This window comes from Ischnura elegans, chromosome 4 (genome assembly GCF_921293095.1).
Source record: "Ischnura elegans chromosome 4, ioIscEleg1.1, whole genome shotgun sequence".
In the NCBI taxonomy this organism is placed as follows: Eukaryota; Metazoa; Arthropoda; class Insecta; order Odonata; family Coenagrionidae; genus Ischnura; species Ischnura elegans.
In genome coordinates, this window is record NC_060249.1 from 123,607,223 (window position 1) to 123,628,522 (window position 21,300).

General features: G+C 38.7%; 2 protein-coding genes across 2 annotated transcripts in view; one reads left to right on the forward strand and one right to left on the reverse strand.

Moving 5' to 3' along the window:
- Positions 1-1,437: 1,437 nt before the first annotated feature.
- Positions 1,438-12,707, reverse strand: LOC124158009. The gene is made up of 4 exons (XM_046533153.1): positions 12,093-12,707; positions 11,791-11,936; positions 8,303-8,449; positions 1,438-2,349 (listed from the first exon to the last, which is right to left on the reverse strand). The coding sequence occupies exons 1-4, from the start codon at positions 12,256-12,258 to the stop codon at positions 1,588-1,590; spliced, it is 1,221 nt and encodes a 406-aa protein (XP_046389109.1). The 5' UTR covers positions 12,259-12,707; the 3' UTR covers positions 1,438-1,587.
- Positions 12,708-13,524: 817 nt separating this feature from the next.
- The window catches only part of LOC124158010 (patj homolog), a 142,693-nt gene continuing 134,917 nt past the window's right edge, over positions 13,525-21,300 (forward strand). Inside the window, exons 1-3 of the mRNA XM_046533154.1 lie at positions 13,525-13,879; positions 13,961-14,112; positions 19,263-19,541. Of these exons, the coding sequence (XP_046389110.1) occupies positions 13,864-13,879; positions 13,961-14,112; positions 19,263-19,541 (447 nt within the window). The 5' untranslated portion in view covers positions 13,525-13,863. The remainder of the gene's footprint in view (positions 13,880-13,960; positions 14,113-19,262; positions 19,542-21,300) is intronic.

Genomic DNA, 21,300 nt, shown 5'->3' on the forward strand with positions numbered 1-21,300 from the left:
GGAATAAAACTTCTTAATAATTTGCCTGCTGATCCTAAAAATGTTAATGATATTTTGTTTAAAAATAAGTAGAAAAAAATTTTACTGAGAAAAATGTATTATTCAGTTGATGAATATCTAGATGATGCTTTTTACAGTTTAATGTAAATATGTTTACAGGGAAATATACTGTTTGTTATGTTGGTATTTCTATGTAGGTATATGCATACATATTGTATACTTTGACGTGCCTTATATCTGGGCCATTATTTAATCTACTAGATCGCTGGGTAAATAAAATAATAACGACAATAATGGGTTAATATAATGTGTAAACAGGCTTTTACAGGGTTGGATTGATAGAATAGTAATGAAAGATGGGACATCCCAATCTTTGAATTTTTCAGGGCTACGATGAGATGCGTGATAGGAGTACGTACTTACTAATTTCATCTTTTGCATTAGTATGTAAACAAACACTTGATTATTTATACTAAAAATATGAAATCAACATATGTGTCTTATAATCTTAATTTCTGGAATGAATTCATTGAACAATGTTTATTACTTATGAATGTTCATTATTGAAATATAATATGTATTTTTAATTAAAGAGAGAGAGATTAATTATAAACAAATTTCAAATTCCATTTATAAATCTTTAGAAAGCCTTGTAATTTATTTTAAACCTGATATGCAAGCTGAGAAAACTTTTTAGAATTTGGATTTGATATTTTTCCAACTATTGGTAATAATGGTCAAGAGCTGAAAGAAGTTGCGGCAGGTTAGCATTTCTTGAATCCTTGAATATCTAAACATTGCATTATTATCTCCATACAATTTTATATCTTTAATGATGTCAACTTTAAGAGTCAATAGTGAGGCATATGGTATGAATGAAACAACACAGGCTGCCGGCAATGGAGGGCCAGTTATTAAAGAAATTGAGGCTCTCAAGAAAGTCGGATAATCAGGCCACGGGCATTGTATTAATTTATTATGCCTTTGGATGTCATTTTATAGGTTAGAAGAGAGCAATACTCCTTCCATACCCTGATGACATCTCATCTATCATCGGGGCATCTCATAGAGGCACTGGTACATTTTGTCCAGATGTCAAATTGTTAATATTCTAACAAGCGAACTACATGCAGCACACCATTCCAATTGTAGATTGAAGCCAAATTTCCAACAACATTCTAGAGTTAGAGCTATTTCATGATTTATCATAGATCTCCGGGGCTGCCACAATCAAATTAAAAATTAACCACAAACTGAATAAGTACGTGGAGCACACCTGAAGGAAAGTAAACATTACCAACAACTACAATGACCCTCGAGAGCTTCAACCAAAAAATTACCCATTTGTCCACTCCATCCTTTTAAGAAATTTGCATTCAATCACAGCTTAGAAACGACAGCACTTTTGGTGAGCAGAAAATATTGCTAAATGGAGACTTAAAAATTAGCACCGTTTTATTGATGGCTATATATTTGTGTATATGCACATCTACACACATATAAGAGAGACACATCACTGACACTGAAAATGACCAATAAAAAAATTGCACACTGCCATTTGGGAAAATATTTCATAGTTTCCACCAATTATCCTATAAAATAATATATAACATTCCCTTCATCAATATCACAATTTTGTTGGAGATCATGTTCTGATGACACTTGAGGCTCATTAATGTTAAGCCTTTTCTGCAATCTTTCGAACTGGGCGTTAGCAAGCTGTCTGTCACTCACCTCCAAAAGTGCTTCACTCATGCTCACTGAATCAGTCTCTTCGCTGCAGTCCTCGATAAATTCCTCTCCCTGGCCAGCTGTCTCACCCCCTGCCATCTCTGAGTGAGACACTTCAGTCTCGAAAGACATGGAATTTTCCACAATCACTTCCACCAGCGGTGACGCCACTGACTCTGCTTCCCCCACCCCTCCGGCTACCACATCCACCTGACTCTCATGCAGTCGGTTCGTCACTCGTGTCAGTACAGTGAGTATCTCTCTCAGCTGGTCTTCATCGTGGCACAAATGCTGCGACAGTGTTGCCACCTCTCTACATTTCTGATGACAGAGCTCTCTCAGATCTACAAGTTCGCCTTTATCTCCCACCATGCATACTGTCTCGTACGCATTAGTTTCTCCCTCTGCTGGTGCAGGGGCCTCTAAAACTTGATCTTCATTCACATCTAACACGTGTCTTTTGCATTTTGAAGTCTCCAACAATTTCTTGATCACACCTCTTGGATGCATGGGGGTATGGCAATGTTGGTCAGCACATGAAATCTTTATGAAATACCTGGAAAGACTTTTGACTTTACATTCTTTTGACGTCAGGTCTTGTTTCAGAGTGCTGATAACCTGAAAAAATGGTGCCGATAAGATAGTTGGGTCTTCGCACACTTTCAATAATTTTTATAGAACTAAAAAACGATTTGCACATCATATATGTCTGTTTTAGGCTTGCATAAGAAGCATTAAATTAGTATCATAATGGTTGATGACAATTTCATTTCCACATACATGTATACAAAATTATATTTCTACAGTCATATCCACAGAAAATTAAATCATAATACAAAAATAATTTAAAGTCAGGGAATTTACCATGGAGTAAATAAACACAATATATCTACTAAAAAATAAAGATGAAAATTTCAATTTAATATTTCAAACCTTTTTTGGATGGATGTTTCTAGCTGAATTACATCACTGTCTTCAGGATGTCCTAGAATGTACATAGTTATTCCCCTCCTTTTCATTGCTAAGCTTTTCTATTAGCATCTTAATCTTATACCTTCTTCTTGCCACCTTGGTTTTTATCAGAGGAAACAAAGCATGGATAATAAGCCTCATAACCAGCCAATCCTAATTAACCTCGGTAATCTGGCAGAAATTTAAAAAATCAAATTGTGGAAAAACATGATCAAACTCCAGATGAACACTTTAACCACAAGTATGAACTCAAGATAAAAAACAAGAAACAAATTTAAGCAAAATTTTTACAAGTCATAGTTCAAGGCAGTCTATTGGTTAAATAATGTGAACAAGAAGGGTTTTACTAATCATCCCAGTGTGTCCCTATTCCCAAACTGACTTTCTTCAATCAGAAATAGGGTCGATTGCCCTTCATTCCACCCAAATACCACCCATTATCTTCCTCCCCTACCACTGTGTACCCTACGTACTTCCCTCTATGATGGTTTTCAGTATTCCTTACCTCCTCAGCACTCGCTCCATCCCCACCTGCTGACTCATCCATATCATCTCCAACAGTTTCTTCATCCATCACATCCGGCTCACTTTCTCATCCCTTTACCTCATTCCACCTCAACCATTCTGTTACATACCCACATCCCAAGGTTCTTAGAGTAAAGGTTGCCTCATTCGCGACTCGGGCTCCCATTGGCTTGACGTCACTGTAGACCCAACTTCCAGCGCCATTTCAAATTCTAGCCTTTCCGCGGGCATAACTGCTTACCGCAGCGAGTTCTTGAAGTTACCCTCTATCGAACACTATAACCCGAATTTTAAATTGAAGGCCGATTTATGAAAATAATGATGATAAGATTTAAAAAAAGATAAATTCGTGTATTCAGACACCATAATTTCCTGATGAAGTGATGAAATGGGAAGGTGTGCGAGTTGATTCCGTGTCCACACTTCCTTCCTGTAACTCTCAAAACACTGTTTTCCTTGCTACTTCCGCAATATAATTTAAACTTAGATTAATATGGCTGGTAGGAAAATACGCAAAAACCAAATTAGTTGCTTCAAAAAATTACAGTTCTGCAACTTTTTAAATAGAAATTATGCTCGTTTTCATTCCTCGCCGGGCTTTGAAAATACAGACTGTCCTAAGGGTGGTGTGTCATTTTTGACCTGTAATTTTAGTAACTTTGCATCGAGCAATGTTCATGAAAATTGGCATATGTACTTATGGGAAAAGGTCCTAAGTTTTGTTGAGTGTACGCAAAATTTTACAATTTTGACCTCACAATGTGGGTCCAAACCAAAAATTTCAATTTGCCTTATGGGGTTTCAATGTTTAAAAAATCGAGATAGAAAAAAGTCTGAATTTCATTGACCAAGATGACTATTCCTAGGTTTTCGGACACGAGAAACCCGAAAATAATACTTTTATTCACGAAAATTCAACTGTTGACCCAGTAAGGTCACCGTCAAGGTCATAAAGGTGGCAAAAAGAATAGTATACCGACAAAGGTGTCGATCCATGGGTTTTATAGGGTGCCCAAGTCATTGGTAAAGTCCAAAAACCCTTATTATTCACTAATTGACCTCCGGGGGTCACAATGGGGGTCAAAGGTCATAGAGTTAAACGTCGGGCCATCATGACAACCAACGTGTCAAACCATGGGTTTTGAAGGGTGCCAAAGTCGGTTAGGCAGTTCATAGATCCTTAGTGTTGATTTTTTGACCTCTGAGGGTCACAATGGGGGTCAAAGGTCATCGGGTTAAACGTCGGGAAATCATGATAACCAGCGTGTCAAACCATAGGTTTTGAAGGGTGCTAAAGTCGGTTAAGCAGTTCATAGATCCATAGTGTTGATTTTTAGACCTCCGAGGGTCACAATGGGGGTCAAAGGTCATTGGGTTAAACCTCGGGCAATCATGACAACCAACGTGTCAAACGATAGGTTTTGAAGGGTGCCAAAGTCGGTTAGGCAGTTCATAGATCCGTATTGTTGATTTTTTGACCTCCGAAAGTCATAATGGGGTCAAAGGTCATAGAGAAAATATGCAACGCGCTTACCATTCCTTCCTTCCGAAATTTTTCCATTTCCTCGCAGTCTTTTCCAACAGGCCCCCCGTGCTCTCTTACTTTAACGCTGCAGTTGATTATTTATTTCTCTAAATATTCTTTTGATTTGTCGCCCAAAGTGTAAGACAAAACTCCGTTTAAAAAGATATTGGCTATGTCCAAAACCTTAAGGTAAAAAATAAAAGCAATGGAAGAATCCAGCTTTTATTTTGATTGTATCAAGCAATGTGATAAAAATTTGACGATTTAAGAGAAATATCATAAAACGACAACATTAATAGGATAATACACTGAAATGTGAACATGGAGTTTTCATTGTGCTACTCAACCATCCAATTTCAGATATGGTTTCGATTGCCATGCTCTTCTTTTGTTGAAGCTCCTGCACCATTACACTATCTAGGTCTTCCAGTTTAGAATTTTTAAATTCGTTATAACGCACACCTGGAATTTTCCAGTACACGCTGCGCGGACAATAGTGCGCGGACACAAAGTCGGGAAAAAGGATGTCTAGGGAAATAAATAATCAACAACGGCTCGAAACTAAGAGGGCAAGGGAGGCTTGTCGGAAAAGACAGTGGATATGTGTACTACACCACTCACTTGGTCACCCTTCTAAACCTTTGGCTAGGGACATTAGTTTTCCTATTACTTCAAAACATACCTCTATGACCTTTGACCCCCATTATGACCCTCGGTGGTAAAAATATCGACAATATGGATCTGCGAACTGCAAAACTGACTTGGGCACACTTTAAAACCCATGGTTCCACACTTTTGCTGTCATATTGGCCGGAGGTTTAACTCTATGACCTTTGACCCCCATTGTGACCCTCAACAGCAAAAGTCTATGAGCGGATCTATGAACTGCCTAACCGACTTTGGCACCCTTCAAAACCTATCGTTTGACACGTTGGTTGTCATGATTGCCCGTGGTTTAACCCTATGACCTTTGACCCCCATTGTGACCCTCGGAGGTCTAAAAATCAACACTACGGATCTATGAACTGCTTAACCGACTTTAACACCCTTCAAAACCTATGGTTTGACACGCTGGTTATCATGATTTCCCGACGTTTAACCCGATGATCTTTGACCCCCATTGTGGCCCTCAGAGGTCAAAAAATCAACAATAAGGATCTATGAACTGCCTAACCGACTTTGACACCCTTCAAAACCCATGGTTTGACACGTTAGTTGTCATGATGGCCCGACGTTTAACTCTATGACCTTTGACCCCCATTGTGACCCTCGGAGGTCAATTAGTGAATAATAAGGGTTTTTGGACTTTACCAATGACTTGGGCACCCTATAAAACCCATGGATCGACACCTTTGTCGGTATACTATTCTTTTTGCCACCTTTATGACCTTGACGGTGACCTTACTGGGTCAACAGTTGAGTTTTCGTGAATAAAAGTATTATTTTCGGGTTTCTTGTGTCCGAAAACCTAAGAATAGTCATCTTGGTCAATGAAATTCAGACTTTTTTCTATCTCGATTTTTTAAACATTGAAACCCCATAAGGCAAATTGAAATTTTTGGTTTGGACCCACATTGTGAGGTCAAAAGGTCAAAATTGTAAAATTTTGCGTACACTCAACAAAACTTAGGACCTTTTCCCATAAGTACATACATATGCCAATTTCGAAAATTTCTCAATAGCTCTCAAAGGCATGCGAAAGGACTCAAAATTATAGACTTAGTACTAGAAATTTGTTTACCTGATATCTTACCATTGGTACAGGATGTTACTCATAGCATATGAGTTAAACGATGAATTTGCAAAATAGTCCCTGCATGAATGAGTGCGCAAAATATTAAGTTCAATTTGCCTTAAAAGAGAAGAATTCCAGATTTTCCAATGCAATAGGGGCATCTAAGTTCTTGATTACGAAATCTTTAGCGTATCCACTTAGGTTGTCTGACCGATTCACTTTCACCACTTTCTTCACATGTGTGGGGGGCGAGACACGGTCAATGATTCGATTAGTTAATATATACAATAAAACGATTTTTCAATTTAAGCATCCGTCTGTGATATGAGACATTCCGTCCAGCTTTCTTCGTTTTCGACAAGCTGTTGGAGCACGTTGCCACAGTACAACGGCAGCCTGGCATATCCGACGATTAATGGCGCTCTTCACCCACAAAAAGTTCGTCTTATGAGTAGTGGATTACAAAGACGATTTCCTGTGAAATTGCAGGAAATGTGTTCAGATTCGTGTTAAACACAAGGCGGCGCAAGGTCTCAGGAACTTATTCTCTCTCAATTTCTAGCGTGCAAACAATGAAATGGCTAGGATCAGCTGGGATGCAGGGTCTACAGTGACGTAACGGGGCTTCTGCTGGCGCATGCGCAGTTACGAATGAGGCAACCTTACCGTCTAAGAACCTTGCCCACATCCATAGGCTGATTTAGGGGGGGGGAGGGGAACGTGCCCCCCCAGAAGCTTGAAAAAATAGGCAAGATTTTTAATATGATTGCCATTACGTTTGTTTTGCTTTATGTATTATGGAGCCTCAATCATTTTGTAATTCCATATTAATATAAAGAGAATAATTTGTATAGCAATTGTTTTATGTTGTTTTTAAACTCAAATATGAGAAGTCCGTCTGCCTATCATGCCCCCCCCATCCCAAAAAAAATCCTGGATCCAGCCTTGCCCACATCCACATGTAAATGCTACACAAACTTTAGGTTTTGATCCCAAAAGACTATCTCACGTTTGCTATACCCTATTCTGGAATCACTCTTCATTTACATAAGTTTGACCAGTTTGAAAAACCTTCACCTTACAGCCTTTCCTCTTCTCTTAGGAAACTCACGGGGGACGCTGCCCATCCTATCAGGTTTTCTTGCCCTTCTCATGTTCAAAATTATCCTCATCTTCTGCACTTTTTTACTCAGTGATCAATCTCTCTGGCTTGTAACCATCATCAAGCAGATTCTTCACGTGTGCCCACTCTTAACCTCTCTATTTTTGCAACATCCCACCAATTGTCACTCCTAGTTCTGGCATAAGTGCTCTTTGACCATTAGGTAACAACTACACCTAGAAATACAGTGCACCCATCACTCCATCCTCTTAAAGCTTTTCCATTTCGTCACATTAGCCCTTCGAGAATTTTCTAATGTTCTCACCATATTCTGCTATTTATTTCAATTTACCTTCGCCTCCCTATGTTTCCCAAAACCTCAGACAAATATAAAAAATATTTAAAACTATAGTCTGGTTTTTAAATATAATAACTGCATCTGCCTCAAGTTAAATTTTAAGTGCCAAAATGATGTGAAATGTATTTCCAGGTATGTCATTTTTTTTTTTAATTTTCCTGGATCATGTTTTATCATACATATTCCACTTCGAATTATCCACTGTTTCCTAATCCTTACGTTTTTATGCATTCAAAATGTATTGTAAAACAGAATTTGATCCAGATGATGTAACTTACCACTGGAACGTTCATAACCACGTGAAAATCACACAACATACCTATATCCAGAGATGGCATGTTTTTTTGCACCTACCTCTTTTTTCAAACGCCAATGAGATGTCTCAGATGGAATCTTGTAGTCAAGGTAAATTCTAATGCACTTTGCTGCCATTTTAGCTTTGCAACCTATTTTTTTGGAAAGTCTAACTCGCCCTTTTTTCTTTTCACATGTTTCCAGCACCTATGGAATACAAAAACTGAGTTAACATATGTTAATTCAACCACCGGGAGATTAAGGAGGGCAGCCACCCCACTCTCACTCTAAATTTCTGGCAAAATTGAAGAGATGGCAATCTTTACGGTGGCTGTGCAATGAAAGTTTTTATTACACCAGCTTAAAAACAACTGTGGGAAAATTCTGCTAAGAGAAAAGCTCCTGAAAAAGTGATCCTGGTCAAGGCGAATGATTTTTTTCTCTCTGGAATTTTCCTGCAATTTGTGCATTGCAGGTGACTTGATAAAGTTTTCACTTTGGCTAGTCTCCGTCCTTCAATGTCGACGGCTTTCGGAGGCAGCTGCGTATTGTGCTTCGTCACCCAAGCTTTTGCGGCCATTACAGGTCACATCATTAGGCGATGAATGAATTGATTGATAGATGAATGAATCAGGAAATGAATGAATTCATCACCTGATGATGACCGCGAAAGCTTGCGTGACAAAGTGCAATACGCAGCTACTCCTGAAAGCCGTCGACATCAATGAATCGTGCTGCGAAAGTCTATGTTCCTAGCTACCCCGTACTTAAAATTTAAAAAATATGTTTAAAAATAATTAATGAATATCTAAAAGCCACTTGTCCACTCGCATGAACCAGATGCATTATTGATGAGATGTACATATTCAGTACCACCAAGGCAAGTGACGAACCACCAACCCCTAACCGACCTTAACCTGCCCCTGAATTCAACTGGTTAAGAGCATGTGAGAATGCACGTAGGGGAAAAGGTATGCCAATAAACAACTACTACCATCATTAAATGACCGGCAATCACACCCAGGTGCCTCTTTCATTAGATACACACACTGGCAGCCAGTTAAGAGTATGCAAAGATGCTACATCTAATGTTTTATTCAACATATCCTACCACCTGATTACGAATTTTATACAATGTCAATGCAGTAATAAGGAGGAAAGCATTCATATTTTCACATGAAATTATTCTTAGGGATCAACAAATAGCCACTAACGTTAAGAAGCCCAAATAACCTGATGGTCTCATGTTTTCACCCAAGCTGGCAACTTTTCATGAGAGGCATTTTTTTTCAAGGAATAGGCTGTGAGGATGGGATTGATTTAGAATCTTTCCAAGTTGCCTGGTGAACAAAGATGTCGGTGAGTTTTGGAAATTTCATGAAAAATGTTTATATTTTTTTCATTGAGATGCAAACATTAATGTAGTTTAAAAATGAAAAAGAAGATAGGTATAAAGAGTGATTATTTTGGATGAGATACGTTCATGGTCAAACTGTAAAGGCCAAAGGTTTCAAAGTGAGCAAATGATGGAATGAAAGTGATGAGCTGGAAATACAATTCAGGATTGGGAAAGGATCATTTCCTTTCAATCCAATTGCCACCACACCTATACTTGAACATTAAATGTCCCATTTCTCAGAACTCTGTCAGTCTTCCATACAAGTCTTGTCTTCCACCTCTGCTTGAACATCCTGATTCTCCATCGCCTACGCTAAGGATACTCTAGGCCACAAAGAGGTAACGAATGAGACACCTAAATCTCCAGTCCTCACCTATTTTCTAAAGGATACTCATTAGCTATAGTAAACTTGATCAAACACTAACTCAAAATACAGGAAGCATACATGTCCTCATTATATTTCACATTCATTTCTAAAAGATTTCTCACACTGCTATCTCCCCATGGGTTGACTTCTTTTTCTTGAAACTTAAGTTCTCATCACCAAGGAAATTGCTTGATTTTGCTTCCATTCATCTATTTATGAATCTCAGTAACACTTTCTGCACCCATGATGCAAGGCTTATAGTCACACATAACAATACTTTCTCCTTTCTTAAGAATTGGAATTAAAACAGTATTCATAAAATTCTCACTCAAAGAAATGTGTCTCTCGCTACATCCTCAGTGGGTACATGTACACATATAATTGTAATACCTATGAAAGAAGTGGGCTTTTATCCTTGGTAGGCACATTGTCTTGTTTATAGGCTTGATACTGAGGTCTGCTGCCTTACAAGTACATGCTTATCATATGACAGGAAGCCTGTACCTCTGGTAGCACCGCTCTCTCCTCCACTATGCATAGAAGTATATGTTCGACGATTTATGATTCCTTCATCTTTCTATCTAGGCCCTTAAATGGCTACTATTCCAATGTTTTTTTTTCCCATCTCTCCCTTGAGTCACTGAAAGGCACCAGGTTTATTCAGCGTTTGGACATTCCATGTGGTTATATGTACATCCACTTCCCTTTTGTGCTCTCATTTCCTTTGCATAGGCCGCTCATAATTTATTCTGGCCTGGTTTGCCTTATCCCTTAGCTTCACCACAAGAATTTTTTTACAGACACGTAAGTTAAGTAAGGGGCATTAACCCAACGCTCAACTACTGACCTGGAGGACTAGGGCGCTTCTTTTTGTCTGGCCAATGCTTCTTGACCTTTCTGGCTTGTGTAGCCCTACCTGAGCTCAGGGGCACAGCTAGGAATAAAGGCAACTAATACTGGGGGGTCTGGTAGGTATGGTATACCTGGCTGGGTAAGCGGGGGGTGCAGGGGCCCTTCCCCAGAAATATTTAAAGATAAATGGTTCAAATGGTGAGTTTTGCGGCTGTGTGAATAGTTTGATGTTTTGTTTGCGAGTCATTTATCCCCCCTACTATTAGTTGCATTAAAATATTTTTATAATTCTCTAAGCTCTGGGGGGGGGGGGGGGGGGGGGGGCTTTAATCCCCCAAACCCCCCCCCCCCCTCGCTGAGCCACTACCTACGCATTGATGTCAGGTTTACTTAGGCACGGAAGTCTAGCCTCAACACTACAAAGTGGAGGTACCAGTGAGGGGATCCTCTTGATACAGCATGAAATATAACAGAGAAGGCATGCAAAAAATCCAAAAGCAAATATTACAGACCGACTTGAGCTATATAATAAAATATTGATGAGACACTAGAGTCATCACTTGACTTGGACGAACAAAGCTGGGTGAGGCTGAAGAGGTTGGTACTCAGCTGATATTTGGTAAGAGGCTAACAATTTCTCTAGGGATGCCTGCTTTTCTCTGCTTACATGAAACATATGGAAGCCTGATATTTTATTTAGCAAAAGCAAGACATCTTCAATGCATCATTACTTAATTTTTCGAGTCTTTGCATAAAAAACGAATGAGGCATTAAAAGTTAATGATGTTTACTTGATAAGACTGGTGAAAGTATTAGGTAAGTGATGTCTAACCTAAGCAAAAAAGGTCATTCAGTAATTACTGTATTCTAAATATTATTACTCACTAAATAATTAACTGATTACAATCTACATTCATTCGAGACACCTACCGTTTCTGTAGATTCTTTCTTTTTCACTTTTCCGTAATACTGACTGCCAAATGCACATTGATAAGTAATATTTCTTTCACGCCGAAACGGGCAACCACTAAATGGCACTGGGACATTGGACTTGTTGCATTTAAACAGGAACTGACCTAGGTTCAAAATACCAATAATGAATAAGTGATTGTTATGAAACCTCCACGGTACTTCATAATTGTCAATGACTGAGAAAGAGGGAGCGGGTATCAAAAGATCATGGGGGATTCCCTTTAAATTTACTATGCAGCAGTCACAAGAGCTCTACTAACCATCTTTCCTGAATCTCTCGGAATCTCGAACTGAGAAATAAAATCCAGCATCTTTCAAAGCTGCCATAAACTGGTTGTATTTGGCAGCAGTGTCTATGTACCCAATGTAAAAGCCATCGTCGGTCTTCGTAACTTCATGTAAATAGTCATTGATGATCACCAACATTTCTCGAAGCCCTGTGATAGGTATTAAACCCGCCAATGCATTCACACCAAGAGCATTGAGATATAATGGTCAAATTACTAAGGTCCAGGTCAGCAGAAGTACACTAGGTTGAACAAATGCAGAAAGGATGACCCACGATGTCAAACAAATTTTTGGTGCCGAGAAAAATTCTTTCATTAAACTTAGCGGCCCGCTCTCCCATTGTCTCTTTCACCAAAACAAACTAGGCAGAAGAGACATGATAGCAAAAAATATTCCCCACAAAAAGCTCACGAATAAATTTAGGATTGAGGGAATGATACATAACACCCATTCGCAAGATGACTTTCACGGAGTTTTTCAAGCAAAAGTAAGGAATATAAGCAAGGCACATATCATACGGTACACTTTAGTTTACATACAAATTTTTTAATTTTTAAACTGGAGAACAGTGTTGCCATTGCTGCCACATCTCAATGGCTGTCATCTGCGAATTAGATATTTACGTTTTGAAACCGCGAAAATTAATTGTGATTGAAAGTTAAATCGCTCAGAATAATTTAATTCGATTGTTCGGATTATATTAACGGATTGAAATAAATAGCTCACAATATATTATTTGCAGCCCGGGGAAAAATCGAAACCACGAGAAAGATTGCTCGACGGAGATTCCACTTCGCGACAGTTCAAGCTATGCGAAGCTTCGCTTCCCAAGGACATTCAAAAGTTTGCAAACAACTCAAAAGATGACTCTAGTGTAGAAATCGTGGGAATTAACTCGACGGCTTGTCAACGGATGTTGTCTGCCTTTCATTATCCTTAAATAGCTTTAAAATTATCTAATTGCCTGCATATTTTGATATAAATCGATGAAAAGTAACAGAGAGAAACATCAACCTTACCAAATAAGGTTTGTCATCAACTGGGGAACCGAAAGGGCATTTCTGAAAACAGCGGTAGTTTCCAGTAAAAAAAAAATAGAATACTCAATTTTAGAATAAAATTCAACAGAATGTGGAAGTGGTCTGTTGCTTTTCGAGGTAAATAAACGATTCGAGCAAAATTGGGCGTAGTTTGAAGGCAAGAACGCTGCATGGGCGGCGCTAGCTCTATCTGGCAGCCAGAGTCCTCTGGATGGCAGTTCTCTACACTACTACCTCACTTTGTAGTGTATTATCAACAATCCAGAGGACTCTGCTGGCAGCTTAAAAAAATGTAGGTGCAGTAGATGGAGCTGACATTCGACCAAGTCGCAGCTTTCACTGTTGCTCCCCTTCCCGAATTCCTTCATGGTTCAGCGCGACGGGGCGACGGTCAAGAATGGAGTTTGGGCGTAATGGATAATATGGGATAGTGGCTTGAATTGCTATGTATTGATGTGGTCGTTGGTCGCTGTTAGTATTTAGCGACCAATTTCACGTTTCATTTGAAATCATTCAAGTTATTACAATTTCCAGATTGAAGACTTTCGTCGTTTTATTTTTTCTGTGGGATATTTGACGTGTTTGCTGGAGACAGGATATGTGTATATTTCAATCTTAAGTTTATCACTAACCTTCGGTAATTCTCAAGCTCGATGAAAGTTTCCTGAGGGCAGCTATAACACTATATGCCATTTCTAAAACGATGCCTTTAAGTGGAGGTAACCTTCAATTGATTGGGAGTACTAATTAATGTTTGACTTACATATGTCTAATTTTTAATTTCCTCTAACTCATTTCAGACATATCAACTGCACTGCAATTGCTTGAGCATATTCAACACTCTATTCATGCTAGCGAAGATGTCAAGCTCGAGTCTCAAACAAGCAGTGACTTAAATTTACTGATTTCTGTTTTGGAAAATCCTGTCCTCAGGGGAATAGTAACTATACAGGTGAGCATAAATATTTGCTGCTTGTCATGAGTTATGGTCTAGTCTTGTCTCTGGTTTCTTAATTCTCTAAAGTTTCTAGTGTTATCATGGGTACGGTATTATGAAATCATAATTTTTCAAATTAGCCTTATGGGATCTTCTCATTACTCGAGGATAGAAGCTGGCCCTTCATGCACGCCTAGATATCAAAACGCAATGAATCGTATTCATATTTTTAGTTTTTTTAAGAAAAATTCTTTTTTGTTGTGAATAGTATAAGTTGGTTTTGAACTTAGATCGCCCAGGTTGATTTGGCTATTTTTGTTGGGGCTCTCGGCAGGTGGCTTTATGTAATTGTAGGAGCACGCAAAAATTGGGGACTCCATGCTATTGACTGCAGTGATAAAATACGTGTCTTTTAGTATTACCCGTGGTGAAGTTCTGCATTACTGGAATTAATTTCCTTGGACTTTCGCCTAGCCTCTTTGATTCTTATTTGGTATTAGATTTGAATGTTGTGTTAATTCTTGAATAAAATAAATGTTGTAGTTAATACGTATGCACTTGCATTGGTATACCTATATCTGTATGACTTATGGTCTCAGTATTATGAGTACAGAATGATAAAGCGCTTGAATTTAAGTATGACATCTTTTAGTGGCAATACCTTTTTAATTTTAATTCATTTCAGAATATTTACTATTAAGATGGATTGATTGATACTATTTAACAATACTTATTATCATTTTGAGATTGAACACATTTACAAGCCTGAGTAGCTGCCAAGTTAGTAGCCATGGAACTAAAAGTGATATGAAATTCAGCATTCTAAATAAGTCGCACTTATAATTTGCTTCTGGGAAGGACTATGATAAATGTATTGCCGTTTACTTTTCCCTCAAAAACTTATCTTAGTCTTTTTATTGGTGCCCTTTAGCCACTGTCCTCTCCTTCCTGCATGTTAAGTTCTTTATACATTGAAAATCTGGTTACACAGTACATTAACACATTTAACATAATGTGTGGATACATGATCAATGCATGAACCAAATTAGAAGAGTTTCAGTTTTCTGTTCATGCATTTCCACAAGTTGGGTGGTTGAATGATGATTTTTTTATGGTGATATGCCATGTAACTAGACATTGAGTGCAGATTATGTATGCATTTTCTGCTTGGACATATGCTTCCTGACAGCGTGTGCCAAACCATTTGGATCCTTATTCTACCAAATTTTGTTGCTGAAAGAATTTCGTTCAGAAGTAATCACCTGGCCAATTAATCTTTTCTTTGTATCATGTTGATGGAAGAACACACAAACTTTTGTAATTTTCCAACACTTATATCAAGCTTTCACTGACCTTGGTTTCAACAGACAACCGTCATTCTTTCATCGGGAGAAGGATGGCTATCCGTTGAATTACCAAGGTTGGTGTCAGTTTGATTAGATTGTGAAAAAATTTCAAATTTTGTGTGTTCTTATATCATCATTAGTTCCTGAACATGTTCTGTGGATTCAATAGCAATTTTTCCTGGATTTTTAAAATCTACTTTAAATCATAACCACCTTAAGACGACAATCCTAAGATTGGTTTGATACAGCTCTCCATTCCGCTAGACTTATGACATTTTTTCTCTTTTAAATCCGTAATAACCTGTTCTATGTAACTTATTTGGCCCCTCTTCCTGTCAACCTGCCGTTTGACATTTTTTTCATCAGGCGTCATGGAAGTGGCTAACTAAATATTCCCGTCTTTTTAGGGTATTTAGAAGACTTCTCTTTTCCCCCACTCTTCTCTGCATTTCTTCATTGCTTACTCAGGGGATCTATATGTCCTTCATCATTTTTGTAGCACCACATTTTGAATGATTCCACTCTTGACTTCTCTGATGCTATCAAGATCCTAGACTCACTTCCATTCAGAAATATGCTTAATATATAGCATATTCTGAATTATTTACCTACTTCTGTGGTTGTATTCTCAGCTGTAAGTAAATTCTTCTTTTTGTAAAATCCCCTCTTCACTTGGGCTTTTCTACTGACTATTTATTTTTGCTTCGTCCGTCACTGTTACCGTATAAGCGTGTGTAAGAGGCGCACCCTTATTTTGAGGATCGAAGCTATAAAGAAAAAAAAAATTGCGACATTTTTTTATCCTATCGTGCGGTGTTGCAGACGTATGCCTGGAATTTCGACAGTTATCGAAATGTCCTCTTTCAGTACTATTTGAAAGAGGAAATTTTGATAACTGCGGCGGCATAAGAGGGAGTAGAAAGAGTTCCGATCCTCTCTTTGCATACGCCATCGCTCTACGTTGCTTGTCCTACTCACGAACAATTTTGTTTAAAAGCTCACGCAGGAGTATTGCAATAGAATTGCAGCCGTGGAAAATTTTAAGGCAAAACACGACAGGCAAATGGCATGAGCTTTCCCAAGAGATTGAACAACAATCGGGGCAATCTCAGCGCCGTAGGATAATAACCACGTCGTAGATTTAAGGCCCCTTGCACACGCACCGATTTTGGACGGCCGGTAAAATATCGGCCGTCCACATTCCAATAGTGAACAATGGGAGAGCATTGGAGCTTGCACATGTACCGACCACACGCCGGCACCGGCAAAATGCCGGTTAGCTGCCGGCTATTGTCACTGTGGATCGCCGACGCCGGCTCAAAAACTTAGCAACGTATCGTTTGACGTTTTGATTTTGTGTGTGCAAGGGGCCTAACGGAACTAAACTCGGCTCTCCATCAGCTAATGCCTCTGCCGTTTTTTTCCTTTCCGAGACTCCACAGGAAAATATCAAGTTGCAGGGGAACAATGGAAACGTGTTTCATCCCTACCCCATTCCGCCAACTGACCTTTTTCGGTCTACCAGGTTCAATTCCCCGAGTTTCTGGAGGTCAAATGCTACGTGAGTCACCTTCTGAGCTCGAAGATATCTCGATATCTTTCAGCAATTGTATGTCACGCATGAGGTTCTAAAAAGAGTTAGACCTAACGCGACGTATATCTTACAGCATTTAAGTTTTTTGAGCTCTAATTGATTGACACAAAGATTTATAGCTAAAATAAGGCTACTAATATTCAACATAGTCCAAACAGCACAATTTCGGAAGAAACAAGCGTAGCATAAGCGCATTCAAACAAGACGAGATGGACTGGAAACTCAGGCAATGCAAACTGCGTATATCTCATTGCTGCGCCTTCGCCCCTTCGCTTTAAAGGCAACGACGTCACATGCAGGATCGGACGTGTTCTTCCCTTGCTCCTCCGCTCGTAGCTTTAAATACGGAGGGGAGGGAGCCCTCTTCCCCTCGACCTCTCCTTCAGCGCTCTTCACTTATAAGCATTTCCGATTTCTTCTATCCACCATTAAGTCCAACAATGAGCACACTCGTTCGAATTTTTTCAACCGCAGGTTTTGACACCAATATTACTATATGCAGTATAAATGCCGCGGGATGCCCACTCGTGGCAATAAATTTAGGGCGCGCTACAGAGCGAATCACCCCGCGCGATCTTTTCAATGTTCACCTCTGGGGTACCAACGTGACGGCGCGATGCTTACAAGAAAAGCAAACAGGAGCATTTTAAAAATACGTCACTAAGGGAGAAACTCCCCTGCCTGCCGCTTGATTTTGACCCAGGGTTTCAGATGACTGACTCACGCTGAAAACAAAGGCCACTCAGTTCCCCTTGGACTTGCGACCGGCGAAGGGGATGTTGGGAAGATAAGAAGTTTGTGTAAGAGGCGCACCCCCATTTTCGGCTGCAATATCTGGGAAAAAAGGTGCGCCTCTTACACGTGCTTATACGGTATTTGATGTCCTAGGTAATAAAAACTTTTCTCCTCTTCAAGCTTATTATTATTATTTTATTTGCCCAGCGATCTTATACATTAAATAATTTCCCAGATATAAGGCACGCCAAGTCATACAATATATACACATAGATACTAGCATAACAAACAGTATATTACCCTATACACATATTTACAGTAAAGTGTTAAAGAGCATCATCTAGATATTCCTCAACTGAATAATACATTTTTCTCAATAAGAGTTTTTTCAACTTATTTTTAAACAAAATATCGTCATTGGCATTTTTAAGATCAGCAGGAAAATTATTCAAAAGTTTTATGCCCATTTTTCTGGGACCCCTTTTAGCAACATTTGTTCGTACAAAATTATGATGTATGCATATCACTATGAGATTTTGTATAATGACTATGTACATTATTATTCAAAGTATAATTTTTTAGGTTGTTCTTAACATACATAATAGTAAACAATATACATATATACACACGGAATCGTGAGGATAAGCATGTCATTAAATATTGGTCTGCTGGGAGATTTGTAACCTTGATGTGCAATGATTCTCATGGCAGGTTTTTGTAAACGAAAGGTTTTGATAAAATGGTGAGTTGATCCCCAAAAAATTACATTGTCATGAGAATAGAAGTCAATATAATATAGATTTAGCAAAGTTTTACTTTCCACAGTGGAACTGAGCCACCTTAGTAAGTAACATGTGGAACTGAGTTTGCCGCTGATGTATGTAAAATGCTATTTCCAGGACATTTTGTAATCCAGAGATATTCCTAGGAATTTACAATCATCTACCTGCTCAATAAGTTTCCTATTCAGACGTACAATAATGTTCTCAGATGGTGGGCCACTAGTTTTAAAGTGCATTAATTTGCTTTTGTTAGGGTTGATAATTAAAAAGATATCCTGTGACCATTTACTGATCTCATTGGAAACTATAAAAACTTATGCTTTCCTAGTTTAATGATACATAGACCTAATCTCCTCTCTGATGGTGCATACCAATATCTTAGTTTTCTCTTTGTCAATTCTCTGCCTATAGATTTATGTTCATTGTACTTCCATATTTATCAGATCCTTCTTCAAATCATTCTCAGTTTCAGCTATGACAGCCAATGGCAGCATGCTAATTCTTTTTTCCCAGCGTATTGACAACTGATGCCTTTCCTTTGATTTCATTCACAGCTCTCTTGATGTAAACAAAAACTTAGGGGAGACAGGGCACATCCTGGTCTCAATATGTTAAATAAGTGATGCTAAAATGGAGACCAAAAGAATTTTGAAGGGACTAAGTTTACAGAAGGCAAGGGAACATGAATTTTTATCTAATTAATTTCAGGATTCCCTTTGCGAGTTGAACCAACAACTCCAACACCACCCATCAATACTCCCTGCAGACTTTGAGATATCTCCAGCTGGTGAGCTTGTTTTAAGCTTGCCCCCTTCCCCTCCATCATCGGCTGATATATATGACGTCGGTGGCCGAGAGAGTGGAGGAGTGGGCACTGGCCGCTCAAATGTGATTAGCACGGGAGGATTTGAATTTGAGGACCAGAGGGTTCCTGTGGCCACCCTCTCAAACAGCTCCTCCTCTGGAGAGAATGTCTCGTCCCCTCAGGTGCGTTGTGTTCTTTCATTGATATTTCCCATTCTTGTCTCCCTCCCCTTAGGTGACTTCTTTTTCCTTGGGCCCTGTAGTAACCAATGGTAATTACCCTTGTGTTGACTGTGAGGAAAAAGTGTTCATCTCTGTGATCAAAGTGTTATATTTTGTACTTTTTTCATGTTGCTTTTAATATGCTTGTGTGTGAAATGTGTTTAACTCCATTTTTATGTATTTTTAGTTTGACTAGGAGGAGAAAGTTCATGTAATAAGTTTTGATAACATTGGAATTCTAATTAGTGGTTCTTTTTTATCTATTATGCCATGCTATTACTGTGTTGTTGTTCGAAAAAAAAGAAGCTCAACTGCCTTATCCCAATTTACTGGGAGTGATAACTTCATGTGTAAGAAGTCTACCTACTAGAGCCATTCAGCTTGGCTGTTGATGCAATTTCATGTTTGGGGCACATGATTAGGGCACAAGAATGGGATAACTTCAGTGTTTCATTGATTGAAGGCTTTTGAGGATTGGAAAAAGGAGCAAAATAATTACATTGGTATGAATTGGTGAGGATTCCTTGTGATATGTGTTATCCTGTCTTGGCTTATCTATATTGTCTCATGCTAATGGGTGCCACATTTAACAATAAAAGAAGAGATTAGTTCTCATTATTTTTCATATTTGTACGCAAAGTTTTAGCTGATTAACAAGTAGGTGAAACTTGCTTAACACGTTCAGCACAGCTTCGGTCATAATGACCGAAACATGTACTTTGTCTTCACGCCGTTTCGATCATTATGACCGAAGAATTAACCTTTCTTTCGGCCGCTCATAGCACGCCGTCAGTCGCAGCTACTTCGGCGCCACTTACATGACGTTTTAAAATGAAGGGAAAAAGAATAACACGTCGGCGCAAATTCATCTAAAAGTCTGTGGCAGAGAATGTGTTGATGGGGTTTTTCGGTGAATTCATTAAATTTCGTGAATATGTATTGGTATTTCTGGAAGTACATAGTACACAAATAAACTATATGCTAAATCCTGGGAAATAGCCTGAAATCTGATCCAGGGAGCTTGCGTGGTATGCAGATTGCCGATACTGATATTTTTTTATGTACATAATATTATCAAAATACTTTGTCATGGTAGTGTTTCTGTCCTCAAAGTTTTTCTCTGAGAATCACCATACAAAATCATCATTGACAACAGAAGGCCAGCCTCTCCAAGATTCATCGTGGACATTCTTTAGTATTTCATTCCCTTCATTCTAAATTGTACCCATTTTCTAACCAGTGCGTCATTCATTGCGTTTTCGTGCAAGACTTCTTGAATTTGGCAATTTACCTGCTGTTTGCTCCATGTGTTAAAAAACCAAATCACAGAATGAATCTCACAGCTGTTAGGTTAAGGAATTGTCTTAAGCATTTTAAATGCACACTGATAGGAAGATGGATTGGAAGAAACCACCAAAAGGTGTAATGTTTTGCCAACAAACGAGGGAGACCTGTGCAGGTACTTTAAGCAATGACAGCAACACTGTGGCGGTGTTAGAACAAAATGATACTTAATTACTGGAAACTCCTTGTATTTTGATATTATATGAGTCATAGTACATAATGTGGAATGTATTTATCAGCTCAAAAATTGATAACTGATTTAGATCACCTTACATGCTGATTAAAAATATGTATCTAAAAACTGTAGTGGTCCCAATCCACCCCCCTCCCTCTCTTTGGTTCGAGCCAATTTACCTTCCCCACGGGATTTAACCGG